This window comes from Ovis canadensis, chromosome 2 (assembly GCF_042477335.2).
Source record: "Ovis canadensis isolate MfBH-ARS-UI-01 breed Bighorn chromosome 2, ARS-UI_OviCan_v2, whole genome shotgun sequence".
Taxonomy (NCBI): Eukaryota; Metazoa; Chordata; class Mammalia; order Artiodactyla; family Bovidae; genus Ovis; species Ovis canadensis.
The window spans coordinates 93022902-93050130 of NC_091246.1; the positions used below are offsets into that span (position 1 = coordinate 93022902).

The 27229-nt window shown below is 40.9% G+C and overlaps 1 protein-coding gene across 8 annotated transcripts in view; it reads right to left on the reverse strand.

Moving 5' to 3' along the window:
* ELAVL2 (ELAV like RNA binding protein 2) overlaps positions 1-27229 on the reverse strand; it is a 140167-nt gene that overhangs the window by 39214 nt on the left and 73724 nt on the right. For all 8 annotated transcript variants that reach the window (XM_069574145.1, XM_069574141.1, XM_069574137.1 and 5 more), the window contains one exon: positions 1815-1918. In XM_069574145.1, coding sequence (XP_069430246.1) covers positions 1815-1918 — 104 coding nt within the window. The remainder of the gene's footprint in view (positions 1-1814; positions 1919-27229) is intronic.

Genomic DNA, 27229 nt, shown 5'->3' on the forward strand with positions numbered 1-27229 from the left:
AAGACACTCCAGATTGAAAAACCAAGGTCAAAACAAACAAGTCCGCTGTGATCTTAGAATAAACTAGAGATCTAGTAATTAGCCATTTCGTACTTGGGACGTTTTCTTGACCAAGAAGCATGTAGAATCGCAGACATCTTACCTTCACGTATATTTGGGGGTCATTGCATACAGTTTCCTTTAGATGAGACAGAGGTGGGAGGCATCTTTCCTCCGAGCCAATAAATATAAAGAATGAGATGTCAAAACTACCCCAGGCTAATGAATTACCTTAACTGACAACTCTGAGAGAAGCAACTTTTAAACACAAAGATGACACCGCATTTCCAGATACCTGAAAAAGTGAGCAGAAATCTCCTAGACAGGCCTCTAAGCAAGATGGATACCACAGTCAGCCTTGACTAACTTCCCCTCACCACTCTAGGCTATGGTCTGAGCTGACTTCTTAAATCAAGGGTGGAAAATAGGTTCCAACTTCAGTCAATTGATAGAGGTTGTCTGGAACACTATTTTGACAAATATTTGGAAGCCACATCCAGACTCAGTGAGAAAGGCTGCCATGATTGATCGGGAATGTCTGCACCGGGCAGAAGAGGGAAAATTGATGGCACGTGTACTAAGCGTTTGCTAGAGGCAACGTCCCTTTTATCTTCTGAAGGGAAAGAAATCTACACAGCCAACTGTATTAACTTCGTATCCAGAGAGAATTTACATCAGAATTTCAAAAATTCAAAAAGGCAGGGAAAACATCCATCAAGTTATTTACCATTTGTCACGAAAAGAAAACTACAACAGAAAAAAAAAAAAAAAACCCGTGTGGCATATACACTCTCCTAGTCGGTCTCCTCAAAGTAAGCTGTATCTGCTAGACTAGAGTCCAACAGTAGCTCAAGGACCTGCTTTTCTATGACCTGAGAACTAAAAATGATTTTTACATTTGATAATGGCCTGCAAAGCTAACGTATTTATTGCCTGGCCCTTTACAGAACAAGACTGTCAATCCCTGTGCTGCTGCTGCTAAGTCGCTTCCGTCGTGTCCGACTCTGTGCGACCCCATAGACGGCAGCCCACCAGGCTCCCCCGTTCCTGGGATTCTCCAGGCAAGAACACTGGAGCGGGTTGCCATCTCCTTCTCCAATGCATGAAAGTGAAAAGTGAAAGTGAAGTCGCTCAGTCGTGTCTGACTCTTAGCCATTCCATGGACTGCAGCCCACCAGGCTCCCCATCCATGGGATTTTCCAGGCAAGAGTACTGGAGCGGGGTGCCACTGCCTGCTCTGATCCCTCTGCTAGAAGAAACGGATTCGGTTTTTTCAAGTTATAGGCAAGTAATTCACTATAAAGGATGGAAGTTTAATTCAGTAAGTTTCATAACATACTTAGCTAAGAAAGTTGCTGCTCTGTCCCTTTGTTAATACACAAGTAATTATTGGGTTGGCCAAAAAGTTCACTGGGGATTTTCTGTAAATTGTAATGGAAAAACTCGAACGAACTTTTTGCCCAATGCAATACATGTAGTTGGAACCCACTCCAGTATTCTTGCCTGGAGAATCCCATGGACAGAGGAGTCGGGTGCGCTACTGTTCATGGGGTCACAAACGGTCCGACACGACTGAGGGACTAAGCACAAGCACATACATGTAGTACTCATGAATAAAGTCTCCCCCATCAGGCAACAAACCAAAAAATTCTGCTATGCCTCCCAGAGACGTGTCTATATGGGCACAAAATGAATAAAGGAAAGAGCTACAAAGAGACCTTAATTTTTTTCAACCTCTGTTCTGTGAGTAGATATAAAAAAAAATGTAAACATACTTTTATTGTTTTGGTTTGAAGTCTCAATCCATTCAGGGTGTTGATAGCTTTCTCTGCATCCTTAGGGTCAATGTAGTTCACAAAGCCATATCCCAAGCTCTGCCCTAATGAAAGGGAAGGGGAGAAAGGCATACATTAGTTCTCCACCGCTGATGACAGACATCCGTGTTCGTTCTGGCATAAAGTCTTGTCATTAACGCCAGCATATTTTCTCAAGAGTAAAAAGAAGTCTACATTAATTCTAGAAATACACATGCGGCCTTTTTCATCTCCTGTCTATTACAGCTTCAAGTTTAAACATCAGTTACAACACAGCAAGCTGTGCTGTTTAAAAAACACACATCCCCAGTGTTCCATCGCACACGCCCTGCCTAAGCCCCAGCGCCCAGCAGCAAGGCAACTGTGGGTGCAAGTCGCCACGGAGCTGCTGCGTGGGCTTCACGGGCACGACTTGTTCAGCTTCAGTTTCCTTACACATAAAACTGGAAAGTAAAAAGCATCAACCAAGAATCTGTCAGTGTTCTGTACACATTACCCTGATAAATTTACAGCCTTTACCAAGTACAATTATTTCAGAGTCTAAAATAGTGGAGAATCATGAGTGTGTGTGTGTACACATGTAATCTATGTGTGTGTGCACATAAGTACATTAATTTTAGAGGAGAGCTTATTCAAATAAACTAAACCCAATTTACTAAAGGGGTCTGAAAGCCTAGCTAAGGAATAAAGGGAAATATGAATACAAAGATTCATGGCTGAAGACATACAAACCCGTAAGAATATATGGAAAAGAAAAGAAAAAAACATAAAAATAACAGAAAAATTTTGGAATAAAGAGTTGCTTCTAAATGAGTCTGTTGTTGCTTTTATCCATCATCTGAGACCTCTCGTCCTTGGCTCACTGATGTGTCCCGATTCTCAGGGAACAGGAAGTAACAAGAGATTGGAATCAATGGAATGCACAGACAAGTAAAGTCAACCCTAAAGGTCTCCATTTTTCAACTAAAGCAAAGTTTCTCAGTTTGACAAGATGAAAAATACTAAAAAGGTGGTGACAAAAATGGTCATTAAAAGGTTTAGTCTACTAAAAGTCAAACCAAACCAACCGAGGGTTTCCTGGAAGATTCCCAGCAAAGGTCCAAATGCTTTCTATAAACTACCATTTTTGGATCAATTTCATAGCAAAGTGAGAGAATATTTTTTCTTTTAAGTGGTACCCTTAAGTCTAAGTATTTGTGAACACAGGTATTTAGAAAGGCCACTCTGGTTTTCCTAACGTGGTTCCTCACATGTATACAAAGAGAGAGAGGGAGAGAGAAGACTAAATATAATACCTAATAACCATGAAAACTTGTGATTATATTTTGAGGACCACTATCATTTTGAGGGGATAATCACTACTAACTTATACTCTTTAATCAAACATTTTTTCCTGTTTTTATAAAAGGGGGTGAGGGGAGACCTAAAACTCGGTTCATAAATTTTTTTCCTCACACTACTCACAGAAATTGCGATTTACTCAAAGATGTGATTTCTTAAAGTTGCATGTGAATCACTGAAGTTTTAAGCATTCAGCTTTTTTTCTAATTTAACATTTATCATGTGTCTACTGCATGCATAGTGGCCTCTCATGAAATGTGTTGCAGTTCTGTTATCACTGAGCAGGATTCAAACTGGCTGAACATTAAAAAAGCTGCTCAAGGAAGCACTTTATGATGGAAAGAATATGGGCTAGAAGATAGACACACATAAGTTCTAATCCTGGCTCCACTGTTTACCAGCTGTATGACTTTGATGAAACAACTTAACCTCTCTGAGTCATTAACCTCCTTATTTCTAGAGTAAGGATAATTCCTACCCAAGGAGACTGCTGAGTCAGTGATGAGAACTTTCACTATCAATGGAGATAGACCACTTCAGTGAAAAAATAAAGGAAAAATAACATCCACTACATGTTAAGGAGTTTACACACATTCATTTAAAATTAAACCAAAACAACAGGGGAAGGAAACGCAAAGTGAACACTGGGTGGTTTTCCACGTTGCTATTCTATAACAAAATAAACCAAATTATCAACTGTACAAGCACTGAGTCCATTTCTCCTATCTGTTGGCACCACACTAACACTTACATTTTACCAGTTTCTAATCAAAGTCCTTTCTCAATCTTGGTACACTGGAATCATCCACAGCACTTAAAAAAAATAAAAACTGGTGTCTGAGTCCCCTCCCCCCAATTTTTTTTTTTAAATTGGTCTATTACAAACCAGGTTTCTTAAATCCTAGTGACTCTAACACATGTACTCAAGGCTGAAAATCACAGTTTTAATAGTGAGAGAGAATCTGAGACTGCAAATAAGGATTCTGGGAGCCCTAAGAAGGGCCAGGTGCTAATGGTCTGGGTACGAAGTGACTCTGCAATAAAGACTGCCTGCCTTTTGGCAGATGCACTTTTACAATATTAGTAGATGTCTTTCTTCTAAATTCTTCAAGTTATTCATCACTTCAGAGGAACAGTTTATTGCCTACTGAAGTCACTCTCTGGCGCAGCAGGGGCCTGCTGGAGTTGTGTTGCTGGGTAAAGTCAAAATCCTGTCTGCTTAGCCATCTCTTGCCCTTCCTCTAAGCTCTTACTCCTAGCATGCTGGGGACACTCAAAAAGTTTGCTAAATGTGCAAATGAGAAGCACAGTGGCTGTTACTCATTTACCCAAAGGCAATGTCATCAATGGGCTTCCCTGGTGGCTCAGACAGTAAAGAATATGCCTGCAATGCAGCAGACCAGAGTTCCATCCCTGGGTTCGGAAGATCCCTTGGAGAAGGGAATGGCAACCAACTCCAGTATTCTTGCCAGGGAAATTCCATTGACAGAGGAACCTGGCAGGCTACATACAGTCCATGGGATCCCAAAGAGTTGGGCACGACTGAGCGACTAACACTTTTTGATGTCATCCATGTCACCATCAGATGACCTAGCCACTGAATGAGTCTTTGATCTGACTGCCTCAAGCAGCCATGGCTAGCTTTAATGATGAGTCAACCAAATTTCAACTATTGGAAACTGAGTATACTCAAACAATATTAATCCCTAAACAAGCTCTCTGACACAAAGTTTCTAAGTTGTTTAGTGCTGGTATTAGGAAGAGCAACACTCATCAATTAGTATTTAAGGTAAGCAAAATGTTATCACCACACTAAGCAAAATAATATGAAAGGAGATAATTGCTGCTAAACGGCTTCATTCCTAAATCCACTGCAGTAGACGCACTAACATGTTGGCACTGGAACTATAAGGGAGTTAGTAACTTCACAGATTTTCATTTTCAAGTGAGCTAATCAAGTCAGCAAACATGTACTGAATGCTTAAAATATATAAAGGCATCACAAATGATATAAAGATAGGCAAGCCTCTCCCCATTCTCATTTTTCAGCTGTGTGGTGTTTTAGTGTTTAATTTTAGCCTCACATTGATCTTGTGAGATACTCATTCTTCTTCTGTAAGGAAGTAATGGTATCTGAAGCTGGGTAAGGTCGATCAGTATCCTCAAACCAAAGAGAGAAAAAAAAAAAAACACACACAAGCAGAAAGTAGTCATCAGAACTCGAATCCAAGAATCTCAAACACTATGTTCTTCTCTCAATTCACGACTAGTTTATATATGAACCTGGACCATCTTCAGTATGCTTGAAATATAATGTAACCACGCATTTTCTAACAGAGCTCTACCAAAAAAAAAGTAGTTTTGAGACAGCTGCCTACTGTCTTAAATTCCAGTACTTCTTGTGCAAGTATCAATTTCAGTCTATATGAACTTTTACGCTGTTATTCCTGTGACAGTGTAAAGTCACCTGGTTTATACAGTGCCTGTTTCAGGTTATTATGAATGCAGATTTTTTAAAAATAAAAGCAGAAGGAAGTCAAACATCAAGGAAAAAATATTTAGCCTGGAACCACTTTCTCCCACTTTTGTATACATCAGCTAGTAACAGTCATAAACTACCAAGGAAGGCTTGAAAACCAAGCATCATTTATCCATATCCTCCAAATCTATTTTTCAAGTCATTCTGAATTTAGAATGTGCATATTGACAATCTCAAAACCAAAAATCACTTCTTTAAAAAACTTATAAAGCTCTACATTTAAATTCCAAGTATAACAATTACGGAAACCACCATGATCAAAAGAAATTCTGAACAAAATAACAAAGCCAAGGCTCACCCCTCCCCGCCCCCCCCCCCGCCCCCCCCGCAAAAAGCCTTCAAACCAATAAATCCTATCTTTAGAAGTAAAAAAGAACCTCTGGTAGCTGAACATCAAGAATAAGGTCAACTTTACTAGTCCTGTGAAGCTACCTGTGGCCCCATGGTCCTCAGAGACTTTGAAACCATTCATCTTAGCCTTGGTCCTAACAGCCGTGGCAGGGATTCTAGAACGTCACTACAGAGGAAGCGTTCTGAACAGTCATAGGCCTATGACTTCAAGTAGGTCCTTAAACTCCAGGTCAATACTGCACTTCAGCACATGGTATTCTGTATAGTGTGTGAATGTGAATGGCTTTTGTTTCGCACCCTTCTTTTTAATCTAAATACATGCCACAGAGAAGGATGGCTTCTTCACAAAAGACAGAAAAATCCCTTACAAACTGCTCCTTGGCATAAGGAGAACAGTTATAAACAGGCTGCTTAGAACCATGGTCAAGTGATCTAAAGCAGAGAGCTGAAACACTCCAAGGGTCTCTGAATGCAGCTGAGGTGCACTGAGCTGCAGGGAGGTCAGAGCAGGAAGAGGAAAACAGGAAGAGAATCTGTTCAGTGACAAAGTGCTAGTGGGAAACACAGTAAACTCCAATTTATCCCAAACTGTGCATAACTCAAAGCTGCAGCCGTTCCCTTGCCACCTACATTGCTTTTAATAGCACACTTTAATTAAAATTTTAATTGCATATTTTAATTAAAAATACACAATCTTCTGAACCCATTTAATTCAAAGGTCACTTTATTTAGTCTTTTCTATTTCAAATTACTACCAATGTTCCGAATATCAAATTACCCCCTCAGGTTTAAAGGCAAAGGCAATAGATCACCATAATTCTTGATTACAAACCTGGTACATTAATTTAATTTTATCCAACCAATATTAAGTGAGATCATTCTCAACACGGAATTGTGAAAAATAAAGTTCTGTATTTAAAAGTCATCTTACATATTTTTCACCAACATTCAGCATTCATTTGTTCAATGATTTTAGAAAAGCTACTTTTTGCTAATGCTGGAGAATACAGCAGACACAAAATGCCTCTTTATACAATTTATATTCTGGTTAGGAAACAACAAAAGCACAAGCTCTATATACTACAAGAAAATAAATAAGGGCTAAAGAGGAAAAAAGAAGCAGAATAGAGAGCTGGGGGTATGGGATCAGGGCCTCTGACCTAAATATAATGATGAGAGTGGGCCCCAGCCTGAATGTAACTTTTGATCCAAGACCTGAAGGAAGTAGCTCATAGTCTTATTAGTGAGGCTGTGTAAGCAGATTCATTTCAGTGCACCTTCTACCACTGGGGTATCACAACTTATTTGTTCTACCAGCTAACTCTGCCCCACCCCTCCAACCCTCCCGCCCCACCAGGCATTAGTACACAGGTCCTCACATATTATTCTAACATGGATTACTGCTACAGTATCCTAAACATTATCCCTTCCCTAGATGCCTGTTAATTCCAAAACTAGTCTTTCTAGAAGAAAATCCCAATCATAATCTGGTTTCCAAGGTCATCATCAGCTTCTTGCTTACTTCCAGGACTCCTACAAGTATGGATACCCAGAAACTCATATTCAGTTCCCTGTGCCAGGAATACACATCTACTCCTCTAGGACAGGGGTCCCCAATCTCTGGGATCTAATGCCTGATGATCTGAGGCAGAGTTCATGTAATGATAATAGGAATTAAGTTCAGTTTGGTTGCTAAGTCATGTCCAACTCTTTGCGACCCCACGGACTGCAGCACGCCCGGCTTCCCTGTCCATCACCAACTCCTGGAGCTTGCTCAAATTCATGTCCATCGAGTTGGTGATGCCATCCAACCATCTCATCCTCTGTTGTCCCCTTCTCCTCCAGCCTTCAATCTTTCCCAGCATCAGGGTCTTTTCTAATGAGTCAGTTATTCCCATCAGGTGGCCAAAGTATTACAGTTTCAGCTTCAGCATCAGTCCTTCCAATGAATATTCAGGATTGATCTCTTTTAGGATGGACTGGTTTGATCTCCTTGCAGTCCAAGGGACTCTCAAGAGTCTTCCCCAACACCACAGTTTAGAAGCATCAGTTCTTCGGGCCCCAGTTTTCTTTATGGTCCAACTCTCCGAAATGCAAAATAAATGTAATGTACTTGAATTATCCTAAAACTAGCCCCCTCACCCAGGTCCATGGAAGAACTGCCTTCCACAAAACCAGTCCCTGGTGCCAAAAAGGTTGGGGAGCGCTGCTCGAAGGCTTTCTCTGAGACCTTTTCCCGTTGTAATTTGTTTCACTCCCAGTGCTCACTGTTCAGTGCCCTTTCCTAGTCCTTCCACAGCCCTTGTATTATCCACCTTTATCTTACTACATACGGGTACTGAGTCAGTTTGGACATCCCATCGCACAGGCTATTGAGCAAGGGCAAGCTGAGCATAGACCCTGATACAGACGACCCTAGCACAGATTATTAACTGCTCACTGAAACAATGAATGAACGAACAAGCTAATGGGGGGGAGGGGGGTGGAAAGGACAAACAAATGAAGAAACAGTCGTCTGCCTTCCAGGAACTTATGGTAGAGAGGAGAGATGCCCTTATAAACATGCTCCCCATCCATGTCCCTACATCGCACCAGATGGTTACAGAACAAAAGGAGACAAGATGCTCAAATGTGACAGAATTCTGTCTTTCTAAGGGAGTGATGTGAGATACACTCCTTTTCAAACAGTTCATATAAAACTTTTCATATGAAAATTTTCTACAAATACTATTTAAATGAAATCTCAATTTTAAAAAAATAATGTCACCTAGAGTAATTTGATAGATTTACATAAATCTGTTTCACAAATCTGTAAGTATGAATTATGGGATGTCAGCATATAATTTTGTTGAAAGTGCTTTTTCACTAATATAATTAAGTCTGCTGAGACTATTCATGTACAAGTCAAATAAAATGCAGAGTGAATTCTGTAAAAACCTAGTAGTTGAATCAACAATAAAAGGTGACTATGCTGATTGATGTGTATCTATTATTTTATTTAGAGCAACAGTAATGTTTTATGAAATAAAAAAAGACAAAAGCAGCATGACTCTTTCCTAAATGCCCCAGGAAGCAGAAACAGGTCACTATGGTCCTCTCTGACAAGCAAGACTATTTGCAAGCTAAGGTCTAATAATTTAACACTTTAAAAAAAAAAAAAAAGGCAGATTGAGAAGATTCACTGTCTCTAAACATGGTCCCTATATAAAGCTGCATCCTTTAATCCCTTAACAAACAGCAAAAAAAAAATTATATTTATGAAAACAAGTTTTCACTTCAAGGGGGACAATTTTCATTTTTAAAGACAGACTAAACCCCTTTCCCTCATTCTAACACCATAACATCATCCTTCCCTGCCCCCCACCCCACAGTAAAGTTGCAAATGTGCTGTGTTGCTTCAGATGGACTTTCTGTTCTTGGGCACTGGTCTTGTGTGTCTGTTCAGACAGGCTGTGCACCGCAACTCTGGCACCAAAACAAGGGGCACCAGACTTGACAAAGGCGCTGTCTTAATAGCTCAGATTTCCTGTGAACGAGGCCATGTGGGGACCACACATCCGGGGAAAGCCTTGAGAGAAGCCTGGAGAACAGAGGAATGCAATCTTCTCTAGTCACGTTTCGCTCCAAATTTTAATTCCTGACTTAGCCCAAGCCTCCTCAGATGCAGCATGCCAGAAGCAGGAAGTCCTTCCATTTAAACATTCAACTAACTCAGGTCAAATTGAACAGGTCCTTCCTACCACCGTCTAACAGGAAAGATCAACCTATGAGGCAGAGAACTGCTGTGATCCTGTTACTACAGATCAAGCCAGACTCCCTTGAAAGCTCGGAGCATTTTTACCAGTTTCCCAAAGGACATTAACAGGGATTATCACCAGGATGGAGAATTCAACCTAGACACTCACATAACACAGAAAACAGATGGCTCACTCGAAGACTCATCTTCCACTCAAATGCTAATAAAGCTGACCTGAGACTTAAGTGCCCAAATTTAAAATGGTTTTCAGGACTTCACAGATATACTGCCATAACACAGAAGAGTTTAAATCATACCTTTTCTGCTGAAATCAGAGTTGTAAATAGTAATCGTTTGGTAAATACTACTCTTAATCCGAGAGGGAGCAGTTAACGGCCTCGGCAGCAGTGTTTTCCTACTGAGTTAATTTTAATGGCCATATCTGTCCTCTGATTATACAACTGGTAAAGCTCCATTTTCCTATAGTTCCAGTCCCAATAATGATGAATCTGCTGGCAATGCAGTGTGACCTTGCTTAAGTCGGCACAACTGTGGGTTTCTTAATATATCACCATTTTAGGCAACATTAAGAACTCCTACATAATCCAGTCTTAGGCTTCTGAGAACAGCATATTAAATCCTCTAAGTTCTCAAGTAGTGCACATGGATACTAAGATGTCTTGCTTCCAAGGCCAGGAAGATTAGGAAATATGATCTTTACTTAAAGTGGGAAAATAAACTAGTTCCTCTAGTCCACATATTTTAGGGGAATATTTTAACTTGGACCAGGTTCTCCAGCTTGAGAAAAAGTTAAGATATTACAGCATCTCAAGACCATTGTCAAAAAAAAAAAAAAAAAAAGCCCAGTTCTCATTACTCACTGATTTATTTACATAGTAGCTCCTAAAGAAAAATCAGCAAGCCTACCTTCAAATGCTGGAGCTATCCCCAAGGTGAGAACAAAAGCCAAAAAACTGTTAGTTGGTCAGAAAGTCAGACCCTAGAGTTCAAAAAAAGTTAGGATATTAACATACCCTGAGCTAAGACAAAATCAACTCGTAAGTTAAGATCTGAGTCTGCTCCAATACTTTCATTTCTTTCTTAATTATAATTAACTCTCCCCTGCCACACACACACAAAAAGGGGCTGTGTAATCCACTTTATCTTGTGCTTACTTGAAAAGCAATGGAGTTCTTCAAATAAATATGATTTGAGGTGAGGGCCAAGGAATTATATTCCTCAAAATATTACTGCAGTAAAGAGGGGAACGAGAAACCAGTTAACAACTGCAGCAATAAAGAGGGTATCTGCTGTTGCCTGCACTACCAGCTGGTGCCCATCTATTTACACACACGGAGGTCAGTAATCTGTGTCCGTTGAAAAGCAGTACAGTTTCTTAATGTGTTTCTCTCTTTGTAAGACATTTGTTTTATTCAGGTTATTATAATAAAACTACTTTAAGGCCCTAAACACTATAACTAGCCCAGTACCCTGTCTGAAACTGTATGAGAGTCTTGCAGACACTATAGAGAGCTCTGTGGTGTTTCGTCCAGAAGAATGGGAAACATGCAAATCCTACCAGGTCCACATGATTTAAAATAAATAAATCTCTCACTCACCCAAAAGTTCAAGGTTCATCAGCCAAGACCTTTCAATTGGGAAAGCCTGGTGTCAAAGTCTGTTCCCACTGTCCCATAAATGCTTTTATCTAGGTGTCTGGAAGCAAACAGTACCTAATTATCAACTGCGATCAAGCAACTTTTTGGGCTCAAAATCACTGCAGATGGTGACTGAAGCCATGAAATTAAAAGACGCTTGCTTACTCCTCGGAAGCAAAGTTATGACCAACCTAGACAGCATATTAAAAAGCAGAGACATCACTTTGCCAACACAGGTCCATCTAGTCAAGGCTATTGTTTTTCCAGTAGTCATGTATGGATGCGAGAGTTGAACTATAAAGAAAGCTGAGTGCCGAAGAACTGATGCTTTTGAACTGTGGTGTTGGAGAAGACTCTTCAGAGTCCCTTGGACTGCAAGGAGATCCAACCAGTCCATCCTAAAGGAGACCAGTCCTGGGTGTTCATTGGAAGAACTGATGTTGAAGCTGAAACTCCAATATTTTGGCCACCTCCTGCGAAAAGCTGACTCATTGGAAAAGACCCTGATGTTGGGAGAGACTGAAGGCAGGAGGAGAAAGGGACAACAGAGGATGAGATGGTTAGATGGCATCACTGACTCAATGGACATGAATTTGGGTAAACTCCGGGAGTTGGTGATGGACAGGGAGGCCTGGTGCGCTGAGATTCATGGGGTCGCAAAGAGTCGGACACGACTGAGCAACTGAACTGAACTGAACAAGCAACTTACGAGACTTGTATTAACATAGAGCCGTCATACTTAATTCTCAAAACAAAGCTCTGTATAGATACATGTGTACCCATTTTACAGATAAAAACATGGAGGTCGTAGTATATTAACTAACTTGCTCAAAGGCACAGAGGTAGCTGGTAAATGGAAGCTACTTCTTGAAACTAGTATTGACTTATCCAAACCCAGTCTTTTCAGCATACATTTCACTGCCTTTGGCCAAGCTTAGGAATTATTTTGAGGCAGACTCCTGTGCATCCAAAGTACACAACTTTTCAACTAGGATATTTACAGTCTCCAAATACACCTGCATTGTTTTGCTTGTTCTCTGGCATGTTTTGACTCACTGGAATGTTACCATTCTTTCTCAATCCATCAAGACACTGGATATACAAGAGAAAAAAAAAGAACAAGAAAAGGTTCATCACCCCACAGGTGCACAAACCACTTCAACCTTCAAAACAAATCCATCACCACAAAATAGATTAGAGATCTCCACATTATAAAAATATTCATTTAAAACAGGACTTAATTTACATACTTCTTTCCCAGAAACTCAGAAAGCAATTCTTATGGCTAAAGCCAAACATGGTTGCTACTGCCAAATTCGTCTCCCACACATGACGCTTCCCTCGTCAGCAGATTGCATTAAAATGCTTTCACACGCCTAGCATGGTTTTCTAGCTGTAGAAAAGCAGGTGGGATCAATACCACATGGTCTGCCCTCTAAGATCTTAGCTCAAAAATTTAAAGCAAGACGATAAACAAGAGAGATGCAAAAACGAAACAAGAGAGATGGCACTTAATAAACACAGAACACCTATATTTAATCACTGGCATTTCATGCTTAACCAGGAAGAACCTGAAGAGAAGGCTTTATTCAGTCATTTGAAATAGAAGAGCTGAAATTTAGAAGCTTCTTGACAGAGCCAACTGTGGAAACAGGCGTAAGGAGAAGAGCTAACCGGTAGAGAAGCGCAGAGGAGCTGGTTAGACGAAAGACACACTGGACACAAGTGGTCTGCACAGAGCTGAGAAGCAGGCACTGCGAACAGGGGCCTCCCCACGTGAAGCTCTGTAGAGGTCAGACTGCAGGAGGCACCCAGCAGGGAGCGACCGCGAACCTCACCAGACAAACCAAGGGAGCTAACCCCGCGGCTGGACAATCAAGAGGAAACGCAGACCTACGAGCAAGGAGAACACGGGGCAAGAAGCTGCGACAGCCCAGAATGGGGATCGGACCCCAATTCCTTTCAAAAAGGTTCCACAGATCCCTACAGAGGCAAAAATGAGAGGCTAAACACCCATAATACCTTTCACAAGTCCCTACAAATCGCCTCAATCCTAAATGGCTCACTTCTCATCTGGACAAATTTCAGCCCAAGTCTTCTATTCCTAATTTGTCTATTCCACAAGAATTTGTTTACACTACCACTGACTGAGCCTCTGTCAAGTACACTCTTACCTGAAAAGGAGCACAATTAATTCAATCCAAGTGGCCTTTTACCCAAAATTGAACTTTCAGAACAAGTACTGTTTTCCCTCCAGAGGGCCTTTCAGATCAAGGGCCAGGACGGGTATTAAAGGCAACCCCCTCAAGCCCCTTGGTGATAACTTCTCACCTTCATCATAATAATAAGACGCAAGGAACCTTTAGAATCTTAGGTTAATACTCTGACATTAATGCAGAACACCCATACAACAACTTCTCAAATACCCATTCACTATGTATCCCAGCTGGCTCAAGGGTAAAGAATCTGCCTTCCAATGCAAGAGATGTGGGTTTGACCCCCAGGTCAGGAAGATCCCCTGGAGAAGGAAATGGCAACCTGCTCCAGTATTCTTGCCAGGATAATCTCATGGACAGAGGAGCCTGGCGGGCTATAGTCCACGGGGTCACAAAGAGTCAGACACAACTGAAGTGAATGAGCACACACACACAGGTATCTAACAGGATAACCCTCAGTCAAAAAAGAGCAAAACTCAAGATGACTGCCCTAAGGAAGGCGTATGATTTTCCCAGATCTCTTTTACAAAGCTATAAAAAACACATATCTGAATCCTCTCCCACACCCAGTTAAGCCATTCAGTTCAGTTCAGTCGCTCAGTCGTGTCCGACTCTGTGACCCCATGAATCGCAGCACGCCAGGCCTCCCTGTCCATCACCAACTCCCAGAGTTCACTCAGACTCACGTCCCTCGAGTCAGTGATGTCATCCAGCCATCTCATCCTCGGTTGTCCCCTTCTCTTCCTGCCCCCAATCCCTCCCAGCATCAGAGTCTTTTCCAATGAGTCAACTCTTCACATGAGATGGCCAAAGTACTGGAGTTTCAGCTTCAGCATCATTCCTTCCAAAGAAATCCCAGGGCTGATTTCCTTCAGAATGGACTGGTTGGATCTCCTTGCTATGAGTGAAAGTGTTAATAACTACCCTAAGTGGGCATAAAGTGTTAACAAACCTTATTTTAACACTCCGTGTAGCAATCACAAAGTGATACAGGACTTCTGAATTCACACATGTACCTAAGTCCTTTTTCATACAATGTGGTGATACCAAGTCAAAAAAGAAACAGAGGGAGAAGGAAGGCTGTGTCCTTTAGGGGAGACACTGCATAGCATCATATCATCAAGTAGAAAAAAGGTCTGGGACCTCCCTGGTGGTACAGTGGTTAAGACGCTGCGTTCCCAATTCAGGGAGCATGGGTTCAACCCCTGGTCAGTGAACTAAGATTTCATGTGCCACGTGGCGTGGCCGACAAACAACAACAACAGAAAAGTTTCAAATGAAGTAAAAGCAGGTAACATTTCACCTTCGTATCTGCATCACTGATAAAGCATCCTCTATAAAAGTAACAAGTAACAAGTAACACCAGGACTTCCCTGGTGGCTCAGATGGTAAACAATCTGTATGCAGTGGGAGAGACCTGAACAAGTTCGATCCTTAGGTCAGGAAGCTCCCTTGGAGAAGGGAATGGCAACGCACTCCAGTATTCCTCTCCGGACAATCACAGACAGAGGAGTCTGGGGGGGGGGGGGTACAGTCCATGGGGTCGTGGAGAGTCGGACACGACTGAGCAACTAACACTTTCACTTTCATACAAGTAACAAGGCTTCCTTCTGGGGACAGTTCTCCAGTTTAGTTCATTTTATTTTAAAAAGACAGACCAGAATGAAATCAGTGATATTTTTAGCAACAACAAAGGAAGTAAAATTCCAAAGGACATCCATTGTCCCCAATCTGCACAAAGATTTAGGTATAAATAACATATGATTTTCCTTCTTTTTGTTCAGGACATTTTGTTTAGTCTATATTTAATAAAGAAAGGCAGTTACATTTCCAAGACAGTATGAGGAGTGTGGTGGTGTTTTTTTTTTCCCCTCCCCCTCAACTTAAAATAGTCACACGAAAGCACTGATTTTTATACTTAGGAGAAATCCCCAAACAGACCAATTGTGTTTAGGCAGGTTAGGGTATAAATGCTGACTATAAAGGAAACCTATTTAAATACTGCAGATACAGCTTCAAGGACTTTAAAAGGGCCCTCTCTGAAGCAGTCAAGAGGAAAGAATCCCAATGGAACAGTATCTACAGAGGAACTTGAGCAGGACATGGTAAAAGCTGTAAAGGCTGCAGGTCCGATGGGAGCCATGGCTATAATTAAATCAAAGAGGTGCCCTGACAGAAATAAATATCCACTGTGTTTTGTGCTAAGGGACAGGTACGCTACAGCAAACCACTCAGAGACCCCAGCGCAACCTCTCCCCCAATTAACAGATGGTTTCTAAAGAGAGATACAAAATGGGTTAGCTCCTGCAGCTGCCACCTTCATATCACACAGAAGCTTAACTACTTGCTTATTCTCACATATGAGGCTCACTCCTGGGGAAGGTGCTGTATTTTCATGGCAACAGATTAGTACAAAGGACCATCTGATGCAGAAGTAACATCTATAAACAGAGCTTCTAGGTTATTGGGGGCCATATTACAAAATTCACAGCAACTCTACAAACAAATTTCAAGAACTAGGCAAAGACAGTTAACAAAAGAGCTCTCATTCATACGAATCCATCTTTTTCCCACCAAGTGTCCCCTAAAGGTCTTTGTAGGTCTTTATTGACTAAGCCAAAGCCTTTGATTGTGTCGATCAAGACAAACTGAGGAAAATTCTTAAAGAGATGGAAATACGAGACCACCTGACCTGCATCCTGAGAAATCTGTATGCAGGTCAAGAAGCAACAGTTAGATCTGAACATGGAACAACAGACTGGTTCCAAATCAGGAAAGGACTACATCAAGGTTGTGTATTGTCACCCCGCTTATTTAATTTGTATGCAGAGTATATCATGCAAAATGCTGGGCTGGATGAATCACAAGCTGGACTCAAGATTGCCAGGAGAAATATCAATAACCTCAGATATGCAGATGACACCATCCTTATGGCAGAAAGCAAAGAAGAACTAAAGAGCCTCTTGATGAAAGTGAAAGAGGAGAGTGAAAACGTTTGCTTAAAACTCAACATTTAGAAAACTAAGATCCCAGTGACAGACTTTATTTTTGGGGGCTCCAAAGTCACTGCAGATGGTGATTGCAGCCATGAAATTAAGACACTTGCTTCCTGGAAGAAAAGTTATGACCAACCTAGACAGCATATTAAAAGCAGAGACATTACTTTGCCAACAAAGGGCCATCTAGTCAGAGTTATGGTTTTTCCAGTAGTCATGTATGGATGTGAGAACTGGACTATAAAGAAAGCTGAGCACCAAAGAACTGATACTTTTGAACTGTGGTGTTGGAGAATACTCTTGAGAGTCCCTTGGACAGCAAGGAGATCCAACCAGTCTATCCTAAAGGAAATGAGTCCTGAATATTCATTGGAAGGACTGATGCTGAAGCTGAAACTCTAATACTTTGGCCACCTGAAAAGACTGAAGGCAGGAGGAGAAGGGGGGCGACAGAGGATGAGATGGTTGGACGGCATCACCGACTCAATGGACATAAATTTGAGTAAACTCCAGGAGTTGGTGATGGACAGGGAGGCCTGGCATGCTGCAGTCAATGGGGTCACAGAGTCGGAAATGACTGAGCGACTGAACTGAACTGTCCCCTAAAGAAAAGGGGCCAAGGAGTTTATGTCCTCCTGCTACATCTAAGACCTAGACCCATTAAATGATACATTGACAAATGTATACAGTGACAGTATTGACAAATGATACAGTGACAAAAGCCAGACTAAAAGCGTACTCTAATGCTCACCCCTATGACTCTACCACCTACCTTGCTCCTGTCAAGTTAAGCTTCACAACTAATTTCAGGCCTGTGCAGTAGAGTAAGCCACTTTCATTAAAGGAACATCTTATGCTGGAGAACCTTACACAAAACACTAGGTATTCGACGACAAGTACAACACTTAAATGAACATTTCACCAAACACTAGTCCTTACCTTATTCCAGCATTCAACAGCCCTCAGTGTCCAGGTGTTTTCCTGTTTTGCTGCTGATAATTTCTTACTTGCTATTTATAAAGGAGCAGGGCACTAAATAATTACATATTGCAAACCATTCTCCTTTATTTGGGGGAAAAATTGGAAGACTTTATGTATGCTGCTAGATCACTTACTAGTAAGCCCTATTTCCAAAAATAACATAATGCTCATTCTAGTTCTCTTAATAAATACTAACATTATTAAGATAGTCCATATATACCTAAATTACCAATCTTCAAACAAGAAACCACACACATATACTCTGAATTGCAACGCATCTCCTTAACCCAAAAGCCTTCTATACTTTATTTGGGGTCTTGATCCTCTACTCCTCCCTAAAATGCCACATCCAAGACTAAAGGAAGTGGAACTTGTTTTATGGTTTGAAAAGCTTTATCATCTTACAGTTGTGACTTGCGTATGTGTAAAAACCTCAGATACCTCTGAGATTTACTTAAGATTCAGATAAAGATTGACTGGTTCTAAACAGCATTCTTTTGAAGCAAGAAACCAAGGCAAATTATTTTTCATAAGCCTCCAGCATATGAAAGATTACATTGAACATATAATTTAAAAATTTAATTAACTATTCTATGCTACTTGGCTATCTTAATTATAGCCCTTCCACTGTTAAAACATGGAAATTAACCCATATCTTCTCTTCCCTAGCAATTTAAGACTCCTGGTTAAGAAATATACAGAAATAAAAAACTAAAAGTTAATCCTAGTGATAACTATATTAGTTACCAAATTTATTAAATAATTGTCCTTGGTCAAATTTTAAATCTTACCATAAGATATAATTACTCCCCAATCTTGACTGCTGCCTCAGCCCTCAATTTCATCACTCTTTACAAAGCTAAGGTGTTCTTTCATTTTAATTTTCTATCATTTTCATCTAGGATTAAAAAAAATAAAAGTGAAGCAAAATTTCTAAGGATATTCGAATCAAGGGACCAGGAGCTAAGTTAAACTTTAACAATTCCCACAGGATTTTTGATTTCAGAGTGCAGAATCTACAGCCTAATTAAGGTGTTATTCAAAGATTTTCTGTATCATTTCCTAAAACCTGGCAATATCCTGGCCAAACCATCCTTCTTCTCACCTTCATGCTGTGTTTTCACTTAAAGCTACTTGAACAGATATCCCATTCTAATCCTTTAAGCTTACATAAATATCCTAAGAGGCTGCAAAGGACATAAAATTGATTGGATATTATTTCAAACAAAAGTTATGATTCTGCATCAATGATTAGTTAGAAATAAATATACTAAAATAAAGATTAAAAACTAGAGTTTGATCTTTTCAAAGAGAACTGAAAGCTGTTCAAAAAAAAAAATGATATTGACGATGTATACCACTGACACCATGGAAGACAGAGATGTAACACCTCTAAGCATACCTACGTTCCCACAAGACTAGACACCAAGGGGTTTTAATTAAATGATGACTAAGTAAGCAGAGGGAATAAATGGAGGTCATTCACAAGAAAGCTTGTTTTTCTACAAGGTCTATGACTCTCATCAGCTGCTATAAACAACAGCAGCCACCAAGCATCACTGACCTCTGAAGATTAAAAGCTAGAGAAGAAACACCCAGAAAGATCAACTGGGTCATCACTAGGAATGCCATTACTACTGGTCATCTCAAGACATTCTTCAGGTAGTTCTTGGCGACACTCAAGGAGGAAAGGGCTGACCACAAAACATAATGAAATGGGAGAGAAGTCACAAGATGTTACTTAGGAGGGAATATTATTAATTAGCTTCACTGCACCTATGATTTTTGCATAATTATACTTGAACTTCGGTTTCCCTCCAACAACGACAACGTGGATCAATACGAGTCAACTATTTGAAAGACAGGGACAAATGACTTTATAAAATACACACTCAAAAAAAAAAAAAATAAAAAAAAAATAAAATACACACTCATACATACCTCACAAAACAGTGACAAACATCTTTACCGATAGCCTTTGTTTTCCTCAAAGTAAAGTCTCCGGGCGAGTAAGCAGTTCTCTTGGGCATTCATTTACTACAGACATGACAAATTTAACAGGTTCAAAGGAGGGAAAACTGTTGCCCTGAAAAACAGTCAGGATGCAAAGCCTAGAGGATTACTGGCAATGCAGGAAAGGAAAGCAAAGTGAAGTCGTTCAGTTGTGTCCGACTCTTTGCGACCCCTTGGACTATAGCCTACCAGGCTCCTCTCCATGGGATTTTCCAGGCAATAGTACTGGAGTGGATTGCCATTTTCTTCTCCAGCGGATCTTCCTGACCCAGGGATGGAACCCAGGTCTCCCGCATTGTAGACAGACGCTTTACCGTCTGAGCCACCAGGGAAGTCCAATGCAGAGTACTATACAAAAAGGGGTAACTGGGTTTTTTGGAAGTGAAAAATTGTCCTTAAACAAACCTCAGACTCAAAGGTAAAAACTGTTCAAAAAAAAAAACAAAATAAAAAATCACAACACCTTTGTCGCCACGAAGCAGTCTGAGGACTCTAGACAGCAGTTTAATTTTTCACACCACAAATGCTTTAGAGAATCTAGTTCAACATACATGCCATGTTAAAGAACTGAAAGTTCATGTTACAATGATACAGGTGTGAAAGGTATCCAACTAACTGGAAATGTCTTATGACCTGAGCCAGAAAAGGGCTCAATCTCCCATTCTGATTCAAATGACTTCCTAACGGAAAACATTCTGGTCTAAACAAGGTTTTTACCTAGAAAGTGAGGCCTAGAATCTGCACCTTTTCTGAGAGCCCTCTGTGGAAAGATGACAAGTTCAAAACAAGGACTTCTAAGCAATTACAAAAGTTACTCTTCTGAGTCAAAGTGATACCAGCTCTGCCCCTCCAAAAAATTGGTAAGCTTACCTTTGGGTGTATTGAAAAGAAAATTTTGACACACAGAGACAGAATGAAAGTTAAGCAAAAATTGTTTCGCTAGAGTTCTATAAGTAACATAAACTGACTTCAGCTAACTAGCAAAAGGGAATTTATTGGAAGAGGCACAGAAATGTTTAGAATCAAGAGGAGCTAGGAACCAGGCTCCAGTGGGCTAAGCAGTGAAAAGAGCCACTATCTCAGAGGTAAGACAGACACAGGGTGTCTAATGAGAAGGGCCACCATCACCATCTCATTCTTCCATCACTTCCTTGAGGTTCTGGGAGAAAATACCCAACTGATCTTGCTATGGTCCCACACTGGCCCCTTGCCTATACTTAAGATAGGGACAGACAGAAGGCAGAGAATATCTCAATATGGAATGATCATAATGAAGTTAGACAATCCTCTAGGATACATGAAGTGTTCGAGATTTCTCCATACAAACTGAAAAGAAATCTCTCTCATTTCTGTTCAAATAAAAGACTGCTTCAAAGATTCAACCATCAAATGGAATAATCAACAACTCATTAGTGAACCAGACCTTCTCCAAATCACACTCCTGATGTGGAGCACCCAGGAAGTACTGCTTCTAAATCCAAGCTCAAAAACAAGTCCCTGTTCAGAGCATTCTTCATTCCCCTCTGCAAACTATGACCAGTTCCCTCCAACTCTAACTCACCTGAAAAATAAGGTGCCAATAACGTAAGAAGTTAGATTAGCAGAATATGTTGTGACGCAGGATCTCTTAAGAGACACAGCCACCACCTTGAAATCAAGTACTCAACTCTGGCTGGTGTTCTCCAGTGCGCCAATTATTCTCAGTTAACAAAAGCTGCTGACGTTGAGTCACCTTCATCACCAACACCTGACAAGACCTTCCAGCTCCAGAAGTCGCTCTTCCCTATGGCAAAGAGAGACCTTCAGAAGCTCCCCACAAAGGACCCGGTGTGGAGAAGCCTGTATGAAGCTGGAATTCACACCTTAAACCATAAGAAGGATGATCTTTAAAAAATTATTTTATTAACACCTCCACCACAGGGGAAGCTTTCTGCTAAGTCTCAACTGGTGGAATTGCTCTTAAGTTGTTAATAGCCAGCATTTGAAAATAAATACAGTCACCAAGTGTGGAATGATGTTCCTGTAGCCAAGCAGGCATTTGGCAGATGCCAAAAGAGAAGGCAAGAGGCCAAGAAATGAGACCTAAAATTTTAAAGCAGACTGCTCTACTCAGTAACACACAATCTGAAATAATGTAAAGGCAGAAATAGGCCACAGACCACCTGCCTCTACATTCAACCTACATCAGCATCTGTCTCCCAAAGGTGCAGCAGGAGGCTTAAGGCTTCCTTTACTACAATTGTTCCAGCGGTCTAAAAAGGGATCTCCCTCGCTGGATTTTTTTTTTTTTTTTTTTGGTGGTGCCTGTGTGTTTTTTTGTTTGTTTTAGGGGAGGTGGGATGGGATAGGCAAAAGGAGTGCTAGAGAAGGAGAAAAAACGGAAGGTCAAGCTAGAACTGTAGAAGAGAAATTCTACTTTTCCTCTTTGTCTCTTTCTATTGAGCAACAGCTTTCTGCCAAGACTGCCTTCAGGTTCTCAGCAGAAGAGGGATGAAGCAAGATCGAGAGAAATAAGTCTGAAGCCACTGCCCTGTGTCCCAGGACCTCGCACAGGCGATTGTCCCTGGATGGCATGCCTCTCCGGAAGGGGAAGCAGACGAGTATGAAGGCAGAGGGGACTGCTGGGGCGCAAAGCTGCTCTGGTTCTCTTTCCTGAATCTTCTGTGTGTGCCATCACCCCTTCCTCCAGGTGGCCTGCCGATATGCCATGGAGCTTGGAGGCAACTTCCAAAGAAGAAAACAAGCCTGAACCAGGCTGGACCACTGCAAAGGGGCGAGATGAAGTCCCTGCAAATAGCAGGCAATCTGCTGAAATAGTGTACAAATTCACTCTTTTCTTCCTGGATACTCCTTTTACGGGGAAAGTGGCAAGAACCAAGTTTGAAAACAAAAAAATATTTCAAAAGGAGGGGTTGGTGCCTGAAGGCACACTGAAATAAAAGGAAATAAAATAATGTGGAAAAGCCCATGGCCCAAGACAAAAATTTATTATCTCTTAAAACAATTGCTATAATTTACTTTTAAAACACTTTGGGGGACTTTCTTGGAGGTTCAGTGGTCAACATGCTGCACTTCCAATGCAAGGGGCAGGGGTTTGATCCCTGGTCAGGGAAGTAAGATCCCACATGCTGCATGACACAACCAAAAAAAAAAAAACAAAACAAAACACTTTGGTATAATGTTCTGCTAGTGTGCTCAGTCGTGTCTGACTTTTTGTTACCCCCACGCACTGTAGCCCACCAGGCTCCTCTGTCCATGGGATTCTCCAGGAAGGATACTGGAGTGGGTTGCCATTTCCTACTCCAGGGGATCTTCCCAACCCAGAGATCGAACCCGTCTCTCTTGTGTCTCCTGCACTGGTAGACAGCTTCTTTACCACTTCGGAAGCCTTGGTATAACAAATAACCAAACAATTTCACTGTTTTACCCAGAAAAGACAAATTCGTAGAGATAAAAAGTACAACGGTGGCTGCCAAGGGCTAAGGGAAATAGTGTGGGGAGTTATGTGTAATGGGTACAGAGTTTCAGGTCAGAATGATGAACCAGTTCTAGAAACAGTGGTGATGGCTGCCCAACACTGTGAACGCATTTAACGCCACAGAGGTAAACACTTAAAATGGCCAACACGGTCAACTTTATGGTATGTAGATTTTACCAGAGTTAAATTTTTCTTTAATTTGTCATGAATCAATGTGATGTTATATATGTTCGTCCTAACATAAGTAAGGACAAACCTCCAAAAGCGCCTATCTACCATCTGTATCTAAGTCAACAACCAATTCTCTGCTAATTACTATAATGAATGTCAAAAATCGTTTTTGTTCCTTAAGCTACTTATTTGTTAATTAGTGTACTGAGCATTAGAAATGGCGGTCTCATTGGTAAGATTAAAGGTATTCAAGATGTGTTAAACTAGCTTAGAGACACTATCCAGTCTTGTATCAACAGGACACAAGAATCCAAGGGGTCCTTCACTTGCACGCATCTGGACAGAACCTGAATATGACATAGTCCTGGTTCAGCCTTTGTTCAAAAGGATTTCTTTTTGCATGATGCAAAGAGAGGGCACAGATGCCCACCCCTGGAATGCTGACAGCCACAAGTGAACATTTCATAAAAGGTCTGTTGGAAGCACCTCAAAAAAGAACAGAGAACCAGGACTTCCATCAAGCTTGCAAAGTAATTTATCAGTCAATTAGAGTCAGCTAGCTTGATGCCTGTTGGAGAAGGCAATGGCATCCCACTCCAGTACTCTTGCCTGGAAAATCCCATGGATGGAGGAGCGTGGTAGGCTGCAGTCCATGGGGTGGCGAAGAGTCGGAAACGACGGAGCGACTTCACTTTCACTTTTCACTTTTATGCACTGGAGAAGGAAATGGCAACCCACTCCAGTGTTCTTGCCTGGAGAATCCCAGGGACGGCAGAGCCTGGTGGGCTGCCGTCTATGGGGTAGCACAGAGTCGAACATGACTGAAGTGACTTAGCAGCAGCAGCAGCTTGATGCCTGTACCTATGGCAGAATTTGGTCTTAAGCAGCAGATAAGCCGGCTCAGACAATAAAGGTCTTGCTTACAATGCAGGAGACCTGGGTTCAATCCCTGGGTCGGAAAGATCCTCTGGAGAAGGAAATGGCAACCCACTCCAGTGGAAAATCCCATGGGCAGAGAAGCATGGTGGGCTACAGTCCACGGGGTCGCAAAGAGTCAGACACACTGAGCAACTTCACTTTCCTTTCACTTTCCCTCTAAGATGACTACCTAAGAACTATATACACTAAATTAAGTTCATTGGCAGTATCTTACCACTGCCCCACCAGAAAGGGAAAGGGACTCTTAAAAAATCTCTGTCCAGCCCTAGAAACCAGGAAAGAATATGAGATGCCCTCCTTCCCCCGATGGCTATGTCCACGTATGTTGTTTTCAGTAAACACTCAGAAAACTAAAACCTCAAGTAAGACCAGGGAACCTAACCTCAGAAGATCTCATATTCCGATTTTTAAGAGCTCATTAGATCTGTTTTTAATGTCCCCAAATATGAAACTGGGGGACATTAATGCATTGAACAATGATACTCCATCATGCCTTTCTGCAAAGGCTTCCAATTTCCAGCACTTACAAAAAGAAATGCATTAACAAAAAACACAGTAACAAATCAATATTGACAATTCTGTATTTTAACCTGATTAGAACATGAAAGCAGGGAATTCACCTCTGAAATAAATGCCCAGGACTACTAAGAGTTAAAAAAAAAAAAAAAAAACCTAGTTAAATATCTTGAGCTTAAATGTTAGATCCTAAATCATTCTTCCTGAGAAGCAGAACAACTCTGCACCATACATGTCAGAATCCCTTGGCACTACGCTGAAGAGTTAACTTCGCAGTTCTGTTCACAAAGGAGAAAGGTCACAGAAACCCAGGGCTAGATAAGACTTCAGATTATTTAGGAAAGCACCTTTATTTTACAGGAGAGAAGTCAACTGATTTGATACACCATAACCAGCCTATTTAGGTACATTTTATTAAAGTGGACTGAAAGCAAACTGTAATTCATTTCAGTGGTATGAAAAAAGCTCTCAGAGACAAGTACCAGGATCAGGAAAAAGGATTCAGAACACAGTATCTTGGAAGCTACTGTGTTAATGATCCAATGACTCCTTAAGATCGAATGTAAAGCATCAAAATATAAAGAAATAAAATTCCTCCCTCAGGCTCCAGTGACCTTGAATACAATGAAATAATTCTGGTTTACCTGTTTACAAGCAGCTATGCCTCTCAGGATAAATCGCAAAGGTCAAACGGGTGGTGAAGAGTCAAAGCCATCACCACATTTACTCTACAAAGTAATAGATAACCAGATCTATTACTGCAAATGAAAAAACACAAATTCTAGTTGAACTAGAGTGGAAACTGGGGATAGATACAGGACTTGTGAGCCATATAAACTCCCCCTTCAAAATCAAAGCGTTATGTAGAAAACAGAGTTTCAACAAAAAGTACAATGATGAGGAAAGAACTCATTAAAAGCTAAAAATAAACTCTAATTCACAATATGCATAAGGATTTAACAAAAAAAGCAAAACAAGATGTAAAATTGCATCTGCTAAGTTAACCATGCCCTCATGGAAATCGCCACCCCCTGTTTACACAAACTGGAATCTGTAAAGTCTGTGATGACTGAATAAGGCAATGCTTTAAATATTTTCAATGAATATTTCAACAAAAGAAAATCAAGGGACAGTAATTTTTTTTCTAAGTGCTCTGATCTCCTAACACTACAGGAACACCGGGCTTCTTAACAACCAAACATACAGATCTCTTCATTTCTCTTCTTCAAAATCTTACTTGATGAAATCAGAATATATAGTACTGATATTTATGATTTACATTAAAGGGGTATTAATCTTAAAGAAGAAGCTATCAGTAACTGTGAAAACAAGCCTCAGTTAGTTTTCATCTATCTGATACCTCATGGCTCAATTTAACAACCTGCTGACCTTCCAGGCCAGTTAACAGTCCACTGGGGAAGCTTGGCTGAGAGTACCTTCATATTTTAAGTCAAGCTAATTCATTCTGAATAACAGTTACACAATACCACACAGAGCAATAACTCTACACTCCAGTGCTCCAGTTCACAGACGCTGGTGTAATATCATTAATCATCTTTCTGGGCTCCCAAGTCCCAACTTGTACTTCCTAGTCCCACTTTGTCCCATCCCTAGAAAATCAATTCTGTTGGTCAAGTCATCTAGAAAGCAAAGAAGAGAAAATGTTTTGCAAACTTTCCACATCATGAGAAAAATCTAAGAATTTTAAGACAACTAATTTGATTTTTTTTTTTTTCAATCAGTTTTCCCGGAGGAAAAAAAGCATCTGCAACTGTCTTCTAACTGAATGAATAAGGGACTGGGGAGAGAGAGATAGAGTACCCTTACATCCTAGGCACTTTACTGGAAGAAACAAGTTCAGAGTCAAATAACTCAAACAACGCTACAACACAAGACAATGGCTAGGCCTGTAATTGAATGTAAGTAAATATAACATGTTCTTTCTAGGCTAAAACATCAAAAACCTGTGCTCCTTAGCCCATCTCCCTAGCAGGGGAGTTGAAGATAGCATTTTGTCTCATTTCCTTGTTAATCCCAACAACTTGATCCCAAGTTAAGCTAATAATAACCCTGGTATACACAGGGGTTTGGTAAATCCTATTACCACCTCATTCAAAGTCCATTTCACATGGAAAGATAGGAAGGAACACTTAACAACAGAGTTTAAACTAAAACCCCGCTTCTCCCCTCTTCTTTTGAAGTGGCCAAGAAGTCTCCTGAGCCCTAAGATGTTGAGATGGCTGTCTCCCCTCTTCACACTCAGCCTACCCCAGGGGCTCTGGGCTTCAGGGAACCATATTCAACGTTTACTGTTTGGATTCCAAAGAAATCATCTTCGTCAGCATGGGCACAGCATGCTAGGAGTGGATCACAGCTGATCTGAAAGACAGGAAAGCCCTAATGGTTCTTCTGGTTGAACAGACTTACTCTGTGCTCTGGCT